The sequence below is a fragment of the Sander vitreus genome, chromosome 21 (genome assembly GCF_031162955.1).
Source record: "Sander vitreus isolate 19-12246 chromosome 21, sanVit1, whole genome shotgun sequence".
Lineage (NCBI taxonomy): Eukaryota > Metazoa > Chordata > Actinopteri > Perciformes > Percidae > Sander > Sander vitreus.
The window spans coordinates 25,840,344-25,853,384 of record NC_135875.1 but is presented as its reverse complement, the minus strand read 5'-3'; the positions used below and the strand labels follow the sequence as shown (position 1 = coordinate 25,853,384).

General features: G+C 42.6%; 1 protein-coding gene across 1 annotated transcript in view; it reads left to right on the top strand.

The window, feature by feature from the left end:
• Positions 1-13,041, top strand: part of llgl2 (LLGL scribble cell polarity complex component 2) — a 48,347-nt gene that overhangs the window by 4,214 nt on the left and 31,092 nt on the right. Inside the window, 1 exon segment of the mRNA XM_078280003.1 lies at positions 10,986-11,105. Within this exon segment, the coding sequence (XP_078136129.1) occupies positions 11,031-11,105 (75 nt within the window). The 5' untranslated portion in view covers positions 10,986-11,030.

The window sequence follows — 13,041 nt, the reverse complement described above, 5'->3', positions numbered from 1 at the left end:
TTTTTTTTTTCTCCGCTGTTTTTGCCACTTTTCACATTCATTTATCTTAGGAGCGGACGAAAACGGCTCAGGTGCTGCACGTAAGACTTCTAATGGTAGGGAAAACCCTGGAAGCTGTCCTGTGTTCTGTTGGTCAGACATGACATGTGTGCCACATCTGGTTGACGATGTGAATTGTGCTTTTTCTGCTGTTCCTAGTACAGTTCACTGTGATGCATTAAAACCAGGCCCGGGGTGGGCAATCGGGAGAATTCCCAGTGGGCCGCTTCACTTTTGGGCCGGTCGAGGATTTTTAATTTTTTTTTTGTTGACATTTGTCACGTTAGTCAGGTAGGCTACACACGTTCCGCTTTCTGACACCGCAGCCTCTTCATGGTCCCTCCCAAATAGTTTGTTGGGTCCATAGCCCGTCTTTTCCAAAACGTTTTCTCAGCTAGGCGGCAACCAATAGCTGGGCCGTGCCAAGGTACTTACAACAAATAGCGACGTGGAAGACTCGACGGGGTTTTCCATAGTAACAAGGGTCTCGTTTATCTACAGAATTACGATAATTTATCTGTTACATTAAGGCGATGTGTGAATTGTTTAATGCGTCGTTTAGTATTTAGGATTAATCGACAGTGTTTTCTAAAGTTCCATATTGCCATGCACCTTAGCTACATATAGGCCGACTGATAGGCCTAGCTATGTGAGTCATGCAGGTTTATGAACAATATTTTTTGCTTTAATCTAGGCTACCTCCATGTGTCCATTCTTTGCGGGTGTGGTCTGGCAAAGATGCCTCGTCTTTGCTAACCCGTCCATCCCTGCCCTCTAACGTGATTTCTGTTTTAATTTAGTTTTTTTATATGTGTGTGTATGTGTATATATGTGTGTGTGTATGTATGTGTATATATGTATGTGTGTGTATATATATATATATATATATATATATATATATATATATATATATATATATATATATATATATATATATGGCTTTTCAGTTAACCACTTTGTTCATCTGTCTACCATATAAGTTACAGAGGGGATACACATCATATCAGGTGAAAAACAGCCTGATCTAATGTGTATCCCCTCTGTAACAGACATCTCCATATTATCTCATGTTGTTTAATTAGTTAAGTTAATTAATCAACCTATCCTTGTGGAATATGTTTTGTGAACTTCTTAGCTTAAGTGAATTATTATTTAACCTTTACATTCTTTGTTGAACCATGGTATTAATAAAAACTACAGAATAGTAAGAGCTGAACTGTTGCTTCATTTATCCAATTTCCACCACCATGGAAGAAGTGGGCCCACTCCGGCCCTGATTAAAACACAACATTCTTGAAATAGATAATGTTTTTGCCTACATGGACATGTTTTGGTAAAGGCAGCACAGAAACAGGTTTCTCTATAGAGCTCCCCCTACAGGTTTCTATATAGAGCCCCCCCCTACAGGTTTCTCTATAGAGCCCCCCCTACAGGTTTCTCTATAGAGCTCCCCCCCCTGCAGGTTTCTATATAGAGCCTCCCCTACAGGTTTCTATATAGAGCCCCCCCTACAGGTTTCTCTATAGAGCCCCCCCCTACAGGTTTCTCTATAGAGCCCCCCCCCTACAGGTTTCTCTATAGAGCTCCCCCTACAGCTTCAGAATAGATATTTGGCAGCTCCTATGTTTACTTGTGTCTGACTCCTCGCTTGATCAGTCTGCCGTTTCCTCTTTCTCTGTTCCTCCCACAATGCTTTCCTAGCTTTCTGCTTCTTTTTTGCTGGCTCAGCCATGACGATAGTGTGATAAACTCCATCTCTACCTTCTTCTTATAGCTAGCCGGTTCCTGGATGGGCGTATGTGTGCAGTGCCGTGAAGCAATTTGTTACATGGCGAGACCGGATATCACGCCATACTTCCTGACGCTGAGGCCGGCGGCTCGCCGGCCGAAAGTTGCAAGGGTGGTTTTTCCGCTCACAGGCGCTAGGGGGGAGCGAGACGACCACCATTCAACCCGAAAAAAAAGTCATATAACCGTTCTAATGACTCCGAAGCTGTTCAGTTAAGGTTAATTAAGCTAAAAAAAGCTGCATAGTTCCCCTTTAAAGTCCTCTTAGTTAATTGCGGTTTAATTTTTTCCACTGTCAGTGTTAATCTGAGTTTGACTAGTGTGAAACGTCCTGATCACCCCCCTTCCCCTGTGTCTCCCTGGTTCTGATTACAGGAAAGAGGGAGTGAGTTGGTGGGAGATGCGATATCCTGCCAGCCACACCCAAAACTGACAAGATCTCCTGTCTGTTTTTGTTAGGGACAGTGGAAGGAAGCGTTTGTGTTTGCTGACAGACTCCTCCTACTGCTCTGTCTTGTTAGCTGCATTCTTCTGTTCAGATACGCAGGAAAGCATGTTCTAAAGCACGTTCTATTTCACGTATTCTCCGGTGCCTTGGTGTTCTTAGCCAGGTGTCGTCATACAACACACCTGACGCTTTCTGCTTCGTGCTGCTCACATGCCCCCCCCCCCCACCCCACCGTGTCCCCTCCTGTTCCCCGTCCCCTCTCACTGCACTGACCTGACACAAATCACACCCTAACCCGCACACCATCCAATGCTGACTTGAGAGGACTCATTTCCGCCACCACAACCAAGAATAGCTCAGTGATGTCCAGCTCAAGATCACACAGAGGTGTCAGCCCGTACACTTTCAGTTTTATTTACCACCATATCAACTGTGGGGGTTTGTGTGTGAGAGTTTTTTGTGCTCAGACCATGTTTGCATGCTAGTTCTATTAGAGTTACCAGTTGCCGTAAAACAGGTTCTGCTCTACCTGTGTGAAGTTTTTATTAATTGCATTTATTGACAATATGAATGTAAGTGTCTATACTTTGACACTCAGTGAGGGGACTGATTATTATTATTATTATTATTATTATGCCTTTTTATTTCCTGTCTTGCAGCGAGTGCCAGCATAGCTGCTGATTGCACTTCATCAGAAGAATGTTTTGGATGCCAGGCATTTCCTGGCCATTCATTCTCCCTCTCTCCGCACTATGCTAGCTATGTCGTTGACAGACGCCGTCCATGTAGCAGCTCTGCTGGTCGAGCTGCCTTCTCTTGAGGTTGTTATTGTCTTGTCCTGGCATGTTTATGCACATTTCTTCCTCCACTGACTCCCTTCTCAACTGAGATGGCTTTGGTTGATATGCTGGGAATTTGATGACATCACTGAACTGTGGGATGAAACTGAGAGTGAACACCTTTTTAAAGTGAAGGGCATTTGGGATGGCATATTGGACAGCAGAGAGAGAGAACCCATTTAGGCAGACTGAGCTGCTGAATGGGCCTGTGTGAGAAGAGTCTATAGGCCAGTTTAATATGCTATCAAAGGTAAATACTGTGCTACCTTATCCTGCCCAGAGATGAGCTCACTGTAGATCAAACAGTGTGACCAATGTGACGAAAGGCGTGCAGCGTTCACTGTCCTTTTTACTGCGAACTCACAAGTTCATTGCTTGCCTACTGCCAAGTGAAATTCCTGGGAAAATCCATATGTGGCAGTAGAACTAGGGCATGTCACTGTGCAGTACTCTGCTGAAACCGGCCTGATCAGCTTCTGTTTCTGTCTCTCACTACTGACCTGCCATTGTTCTTCTGATTAACCTGAAACTAACAGGTACTTCCCTGTCACAATAACAACCTTGTCCACACTCACACAAATGTAGTGAGGTGGCAAACGAGGTTCATTTACATTTGTACACACACACACACACACACACACACACACACACACACACAGAGAGAGAGAGATTCACATTGTTTCCTGCCAAACAAGTCTACCTGTGAAGATAAGATGTTGAAGAACATAATTTCTGTCAAATCTACAATATGGCAAACTTGAAAAATTCCATACAGTATTCATAGAGTAATAATTCCCATGAATGACTCTACCATCATTTGGGAATGTTATTTTTAATCCAAGATAAGCTTAGCTGGAGCCTTTTTAGCCTTTAAACACTGAGCACCAGCTACAGAACGACTTTGTATGAGAACAAACAGTGCAGGGTTGTATTTAACTTGTAAAGTATAATGTCCTGCAAAAGGCTGTGTTTATGGGACATGTGTCCCATTATGTGTTTTCGATATAGTTATCAGCCAGATAACATTTTCGATGTGAAGCATTTTGGAATGTAACTCAAATCAGTTGAACTTTTACTATACTAACTGTTTTTTCATTTAACAAAAGAAGCCAAACCTGTCATGTTAAAGGATACGTCTGGCATTATGCTACATTTTTCTTATTGTCAACAAATTCTATACACAACCAACAATGTGTTAGTCTGTCTCTCAATACTTTTCTACTTCCCTACCCTGTCTGTGGCTCACAGCCCCAAGCCCACTTGTTCCTACTAAAGATGGGGATCTCTTAAAAGACCAGTTTGACATGTTTTGGGAAATACCCATTTTTGCATACCACTCATATCTGTCCGGTACAGCCAGCAGCTGCTTAGCTTAGCTCATTACACAGTCTTGTTGATTACTTGATTCTGATTTGGTCAGTCATGACCTTCTACGGTCTGTTGTTTCTGTATAACAAACCGTTGCTAAGTATAGTAGGCCGTTGTCATGGAAAGAGTTCTGATCATAGACTCTGGCAGACCATTTTGAAATTACTAGAATTATTATTTATTTTTTTTTATCAAAATTTGTGCTCATACTGCTGATCAGTGGGTCACAAGGGGGGGAGAGTGAGGAAACTGGGATTGATAACAGCACTAATGGCAACAGTGGAAATGGCATGAGTTCCATGTTTAGTTTGACTCACTGGGCCGACCTTAGTCTATATCTTAGTGCCGCCGGAAATTCCGCCCGACATTCCTTTCTTTTCGGCCAGATGTTCGTCACCTTCCTTTTTCTTTGTGTTGGCGTTCTAACCTCTGGTGGATTTTCTGAGGACTATGGTTAACTGCTCCTCAGATCTCTGAGGAGCAGATCTAGCTAGACAGCTAGCTAGATCTGTCCGTCCCGTCCAGACTGGGACGAAGGCGTTAGGGGCAACCTCTGTATGAGTAGCCGTGTATTAGCCGTGTAATACGCGGCAAAATGTATAGCGAGCTGGTCATTTTTGAGAATTATCGAGAATTGGAACAGCTATCCTGCCTCTGTCCAAAAGGCAACCAAATGTACCTAGGAACATGTCTGAGAGATACTCAATACCACATTATGTCTTGTTTAATGTGGACAAAAACAGACATGTAAAAATGACGAAGTTGTGGCTTTACAGGGGTTATGTACGGGACAGAAAGCTCTAGGAGTCTTGTTGTCACCGTGAGATTGCCAGGCAACCAGCTGAGTTGCAACAATGCTAAGGCTGGTAGACATATTAATCAATTGGTCCTAAAAACATAGATTCATGTAAAATAACAATCCTTATATTGCAGCCCTAAATAATTTTTTTGTTTTGTGGGATTTATTGATTGTAAAAAAAATATGGCACATCACTAGCTTTATCTATTAAATGTTGCCTAAAAGCAGGCACACATGAACTTGGCCTAAAAAAAAATACTATCTGATGAAGGAATTGCTAAACCCATACGATGAATCTAACCAGGAGTTTGATGCCAGCTTTCAGCAACTGCCAGTTTGTCAGTACAACAAGTACGGAGGTTAGGATACCCAACCCTGGTCAGGTGAATAGTATATCCACTTCCCTAAAGCAGGGGTCAAACATTTTTTTTATTTTTTTTAGGCCAAGGACCCCTTAACTGAGAGAGACGGCGCATGGACCCCTACTAAAGATGTTGTATCAAATGTATTTATTGCATATTAAACTGGGCCTAAAATAACGTGGGCGTCCTAAAGCCTTTATACACCTTTTTAAGAGCATAGAATACTAAGCTATTAAAATACAAATTGTTGGCATGATTTTATTAATCATGTTTTAATGTGAAACATACACTCCTTAGGATGAACTGTATCTGTGGGTAGCTACCTTAGTGATTACTTTACCTATAGGCCAGTAAGCCTGTCATATTAGTGTTTTTGTTCACAAAAAGGCTGATTTATATTTGCTAATATTTTGTCTGATTCAAGGTAAGACAATTTGGTTTCTGGGGAAAAAAAAACTTTCAAAAATGAACAATAATTTGCAGTAACAGTCCCGGAACCCCTGTTGAAGATCTCTGCCCTACGGCCGGTTACACACTGCCTGCGTGGCGTGAGCGTGGCGTTTCTATTGCGTGGCGGCTGCGTGGATTTTTCATTTATTAATATGTATTAGTGTCAAAATGACATATAAACATCTTTTCCTATTCTATTTTGCGTGAAAAATAGGCGTCGGTCCTATTTCTTAGCATGCACGTGTTTTTGGGAGACGTGCGTGTCACGCAGGCAGTGTGTAAGCTCTAGCCTGTTCCCATAGGAGCCGAGATACAAACGCAGCTGACACGCTCGCGCGACGCGTCCAGTGTGTATCTGGCCCAGAGCAAGCAAGGTCTCACAGCAAGTCTGTCCATGTGCTCTTGAGCCAAACGCAGGTCTACTTGTTGCTCCCGAAGCACCACTCCTGGCCGCTAACAGTCTGTGAGCTGCCCTGCCTGTGTCTCATAGAAGATAAATAAAGACACCCATTCCATGCAAATTTGTTGTATGGTGATCGTTTAAAAGTGCCTTGCCTTGTTCTCTCTGCTCGTTGAACTTTCACTTGATTATTCTCGGCCGCAGCCAGACTGTACAAGATTTTGAGAGAGAGCTGAGGAGGAGGTTAATCTGTCGGAACGGACAGCCCTAAACATCACTGCAGTTCACATAATTGTGATGTTCGTTCCCAGCCTTGGCCCTTGATAAGTAGCTGGTGTAGAAATAACACTCGAGTGTGTTTTTAATGAATGGGTAATTTGTGCTGTAATGTCTGTCAGGTTACTTGAAAGGCCACAATTAATCTGGTTGGCGAGAACCAACTGTGGGATTAGGACGTCTGAAGACGGCAGAAAGAAACTCGTGTGCTGTTTTTTTTACAGGATGAACCCAAGCTAGCTTTCCATACTGGTTGTTTGGCTTCGTTGTTTACATGTGTACATGTATACGTGAGTTGTCCTCCTGCTCTCGTTTTCCATCAGCAGATTCCTCACGTAGCCCTTAGATGCCGTAGTGTTTGGGAAGCAGACCTCCCACTCTGCCATTGTCAGCAGAGCTTATGGCTTTGAGCTCCCTCTTTCTGCTCTGCTGCTTCTCCTGGGACCGTGTCTCTCTCTTTCACACACACACACACACACACACAGTGTCTACAAGGAATACAAGCTTGTAACCTGCTGCAACAACAATCATGTTAGCTGTTGATCAACCTCCAGTTGTGTACTGTTAGTACATTTTAGGGCTGCACAATATATATATATATTTTTTTAATCGTCATTGCAATATCAACTGGCGCAATATCAAGGGCCGTTATTATTACCATATCTGTGTCTAAAACGTTGGAAAAGCTAGATCAGATCATAAATAAATAACACTCAAAAGGCTTAAAGATTAAACTTGAAGCTAAAGAAGTCCAAGCCCAATCATTAGATCTGAGAAAAGTCTTTTAGTTTCATTCATTGGGCTTAGGTGCTGCCTAAAACGGCTCGGGTGCTGCACCTAAGCCAGGACAATGGCAGGGAAAACCCTGAAATTGAAATGGCTATCTTTTGGTTTCTGGACTGTTGGTCGATATAGCAGTAAGCTAGGTAGTGTGCGGGAGTTTTTTTTTTAAAAAACATTTTACTGTGAGAACAATAATTAAACATGTAATTTAAATCCAGGGGAAACAAAAGACAACCACACATGTACAAACACATGAATGCATTTTAAAACGTGAACATATAACGGGTATGTTAAAATGCTCAGTACCATTGCCATTTTTGCCTGATATCCGACCCGTTCTCATTCTGAACTCGTAAAATAAGGACGTTTGGACAGTGGCTGTCAGCGTCTGATGTGACAAAAAAGGCGTCTTTCAGTGTGTTTGTGTAACGCACCGGGGAGAGCAGTCGTTTTTTTTTTTTCTTTCCTCCCGCGTGTCACAGAACCGTACGCCCACCCACGACCCTGTCCTAAACCCAACCGTCCTGTAGTTCCCGCGTGTAATGGAACCGTAAGCCCACCCACGACCCTTTCTTTAACATAACTGCGTCTAAAGGGACGGCAATAGTCCCGACCAAGCACGTTTACTTAAAGCGCTAAAGGAGACTTTTAGCGTCAATAAGAACAACACCTGACCAAGCGTCCATATTTTACGAGATGGGTGTGAGAACGTGTTGTGATATCAGACAGAACTGTCAACTGGTTACACTCCGCTTCCATCTTCAGTCGTGACATTGCCTCCTTAACAGATTTCCGCGGGAAAGGCGATTTTAGATTTTCCCTAACCAATCCCACTAGAGACCAAACGACAGTCAAGAGTGATAAAACGAATATTCACCAGGAGAGAAATTTGTCTAGTTGAGAAATTGAATCTGCCGTCCTACAGTTTGAGAGCAGTATCTGAGCCCAGTCAGCAAGCTGTACCAGAGTAGTGTTGGCTTTTTCTCTGGAAGCTGGAGTTGGAAATGTGTGACACAGCCCAGCAGTGAGTCAAGCAAGCACTGCTGATAGGAGGGTAATAACAGAACTATGTCTCGATTTGGGCTGAGGCAAATGAGCTGGTTTTAAACGGGAAACTGTGACTCACGGCGCAGGCCTTTTGTCACAGACTTGTGACACCGTGGATCATATGTCTGACTGCAGTTGTGAATTTTCCCTTTCCCTCCGTCTGAAATATTCTGCCCTAAGCTGCTTTCTCCTACATAGTTGAGTGTCAGTGAGCGAAGGAGCCAGCGAGCCCAGGGCCTGTGAGCGCCGACACGGCACAGACGAGGAGGCTCAGAGGCCTTCACGCTGCTCTGTGGTTGAACCTTTCCTTCACGCTGCTCTGTGGTTGAACCTTTCCTTCACGTGATGGAGTTTAGCTGGTTGCTCTCTCTGAACAATGTGCAGCCTTTAGCCACCAGTTTACCACTGATTCACTCAGTCTTGTCAGTGCTTTAGTTGACTTCTTACGTGTTACTTAAAGAAAGAATGCAAGGATGTTTTTTTTCCTTTCTTTGTCTTCCTGCTTCCTTCTTTCTCTGAAGTGTGTGTGTGTGTGTGTGTGTGTGTGCGCGCGTGATGAGCTGGTTTGACCATGGAGAGATGTAAGAAATATGCACTAGTCCAGAACACAGGATCTTCTTCCTTGCTCCCGCCCCAGACACAGCCGAGCCGACCAATAAGAGGAGTGAACATTCTTGCCTGATTTGTAATGACACATTTTAGTACGCTTGGATTTTTCCAGGTGTGAAACCGAACCAAGGGCAAATCGCTCCAAGTTTACAAACTCATCAACTGATTCTGACCAAAGCAAACAAACTATAGCTGTGAAAACGCACTTAGAGAAGGTGCTCCTCTGTTGAACCATTGTGTGCGTGTGTGTGTGGGGGGGGTGGAGAGGCTGGTCGGCGTTATCCATGATGGAAAACAGTTTGTTCAGTGACCTCCTCTCCACCACAGCTTCAAATGTCTCCTGTTTGCAGCCAATAACGGAGCCAGCCTTCTGGATCAGTTTGTTCAGTCTGTTTGTGTCGCTGGCTCCGATAGTAGTCTGTTCTACATCTTCCCTCCTGAAACCAATACTCGATACATTGCTCTTCCCCTATCTAGGCTGTGGTCCTGCTTTCCACTGACTCTTGGTATGAGTGTTGAGGTGGGCACACATTTATAGATGCCACTGTCAGGGAAGTCGGATCCAAAGGCAACACTCAAAGCCTAAACTATGATATATGATATGTAACATTGAAGTTGTTCATCTGTACTGCCTTTGCTGTCTCACTGACCATGTCTGAGCAGAGAGTTGGTCTCTCTATGGAACAAGATCTCTCTCTCTCTCTCTCTCTCTCTCTCTCTCTCTCTCTCTCTCTCTCAGCGGTTTTTAAACTTTGATCTCAAGGACCTGATGAAATAAAGTTTCACTTTCCGTATCTCATGCTATTTTAAATCCTTTTCTCAGATTTAACTAGCAAGCAAATGGGACAACACTAGATTAGGGCTGCACGGTATGAAGAAAATATGCGATAATGTTGTTGAATATAACGATATTACTAATAAATTAACAGATATCAAAATGTTCTCAGTTCTGCATTTCTGCTGCTTTCAAACAAACTGCTTGTTCAATTTAAAACAAATGAAAGGAAATCATTTCCTACTCTCTTTTACTGAACAAATCGAACATATAAGGTGACCTGAACTAAAAAAAGTGACCGTTCCATTTTAAAGTGCAGTTTACTACCGATACTTTCTTTCAACTAACACAAAGAATCTCGGAGTGTCTTTTGCGACATGTTGCAGCCTTACATGATGTGTTTATTACGCCAGTTGATATTGAGATGACGATTTTAAAAACGACATATATATTGCAGTGTTTTCCCTGGGTTTGTTGATGACTTCGAGGGGGGGGTTTGTAGTCTTCCCTCAAGAAATAGACAAAAAGCATAAATTACACATCCCTTTGGACCATTATTACCACCATATCTGTGTCTAAAACGTTGGAAAGATAATGAATTAATAACTCAAAAAACTTAAAGACAAAACTTGCTAAAGAAGTTAACTGGGGACCAACTACAATTATTAGATCGGAGTATTTCTGAGTATCATTTAGTTAGTTTTGATTTTACATTCATTCGGCTTAGGTGCTGCGCCTAAACCTTATAATGGCAGGGAGAACCATGTATTGTGCAGCTCTACACTAAAGCTGTGTGTCAAGTACAGATAGGAATGAATAGATCACTTAATAAACCTAGACACTTATGTAAACTCGCAATCAACCATCCTGCAAACCTCTCTTTTGACTTTGGACAAGTGCAATGCAAAAAAACATGTCGAGTGTCTGCTGAGACCAAAATGAACTGCAGGATCCATAACTGACCGCTGTGTCCTTGTCTCCGCTCTTGTTTCCTCCCTGCAGCGTGCGTCAGTGGGCCTGCAGGCTCCACGCTGGTGCTGAGACAGGATGAAGAGGTTCAGGCGACACGGCCAGGAGTCCCAGAGAGATCGACTCAAACAGGAACTCTTCCAGTTCAACAAGGCAAGTGGACCCTGACACACAGCCAGCGGTGGAAGAAGTAATCCCTTCCTTTACTTCAGTAAAAGTACCAATACCACACTGTGAAAAATACTCAGTTACAAGTAAAAGTCCTGCATTGAAAAAGTTACTAAAGTAAAAGTATGTAAGTATCATCAGGAAAAATAGTTTTAAAAGTAAAAGTACTCGGTGCAGAAAAAAATCTTTCATTTTAGAAACTGGAAACGATCCAAACAGTTCTGTCAATCAACTTGTTGTTAAATCAGCTATTCGTTTCAGCTGTAGCAAACTGTCGGCCTGTATATTGTTGGGTAGTTTAATTTATAACGAAAACATTGTATTTTATAAACTAAATGTGTTTTGTGTGCAAAAATCTTAATGTGTAAAGTAACTAGTTACTAAAGCTGTCAGATTAATGTAGTGGAGTAAAAAGTACAACATTTCTCTCTGAAATACTTGCTGTACTTAGTAACATTCCACCACTGCACACAGTTCAGGACACATCACAACAGCAGCAGGCTCTCCCAAAAAGTACCATTAAACTGAGGGATGTAACGATGCATCGTAAATTTTAAATGTGTAACGATTACAACCGGTTGAGATAAAAAAAATTTTATTGCGATGCCTTTTTTAAACCGCCTAGGGGTGACGCTAGTTAACATAACGTTAACGTTAAAGCAGGTAACGTTAGCCTACCGTTAGCTAGTAAGTTAGCTGACTGAACACCAGTGTTTTACGCAGCACTTTGCAGTTTAGGCGGCCCGCCTTAACAACGCGCGCATGCTGCCTTAACTGAGTCTTCTGAGTGTGTGTGTGTGTGTATGTATGTATGTCTATCTATCTATCTATCTATCTCCGCAAGTCGCATCAACACAGTCTGTAGGAAACAAGGTAACGGCGAGTTGTAAAGATGCTACCAATCACAACGGAAAGAGCATTTGTTGGCAGTGATTGTAACTGTCATTTATTCACATTTAAAGGGATAAATCGTCATTTCACTGTCGCGTGTGCGTCGGAGTTTGTCAACAAATGTGTGGCAGCTGGGGCATGCCCGGGCAGAGACGGGGTGAGTGGACTTACCGGAGCGTTGGCATATGGCAGGCAGAGAGCATTTATATATCTTTCTCTGTCCTATTCTTCACATCAGTGAGGCTTTCTTCTCTTGTTTCAACGAAGTGAATACATGACGAAGTGACTGGAACTATCCATCACCTCTCACGCGTGGATTCTCAATGTCCCGGCTGTTGCCCGGTCTTTGAGACACTCTGTTGTCTGTCTTTTTTTTATATCACTACACGCGGTTCACAATACACTCTTAGTTAGCGTAGTTAACACTACACACAGTGAAATTACGTGTCCTGTTTTTATTTCACGCATACTATCTGCTGGAGTGTGTGACGCTGTGGGCTGAGCTCTGTTATCTCAGCGCAGGTTGTTTTGGAGAAGAGTTGTCAGGCAAAGTTGAAGAGTGCGTGTCACGGAGGAGAATGGGAGCAATGCCAGTAAAATTGTTATAGCCCTTTTTTTTGAAAATGGTTTAATGAGCTTAAAATTGCACATTGCAACTGTTATTTTGAAAAGCTGGTTATTTATTATTTAAATTTAATATTTAGTGTAGTGTGTAGTACAGAGTCTGTACTACAGCCCCCACAGTGTAAAGTGTGACTGTATTTCAATGGAAAGGACTCCAACAGCGAGACTAACAGTCTGCAGCTAAAGACACAGAGGAGACTAGCGATGGGGGATTAGTGTTGCGTTTGGGCTCCAGAAACTTGTGTTGCGTTCAATGTTGTTGTAAAATACCCTTCTGCCATCTAGTGTTTCTTCTTTTTGTCGTTTAACAGCAAATGACAGGAATGTTTTTTAGTCATTTCATTCGGTTAAAAAAAAAAAATCGCGAGAAAATCGTATCGTAAACTTAAAATCGTGAGTCGTATCG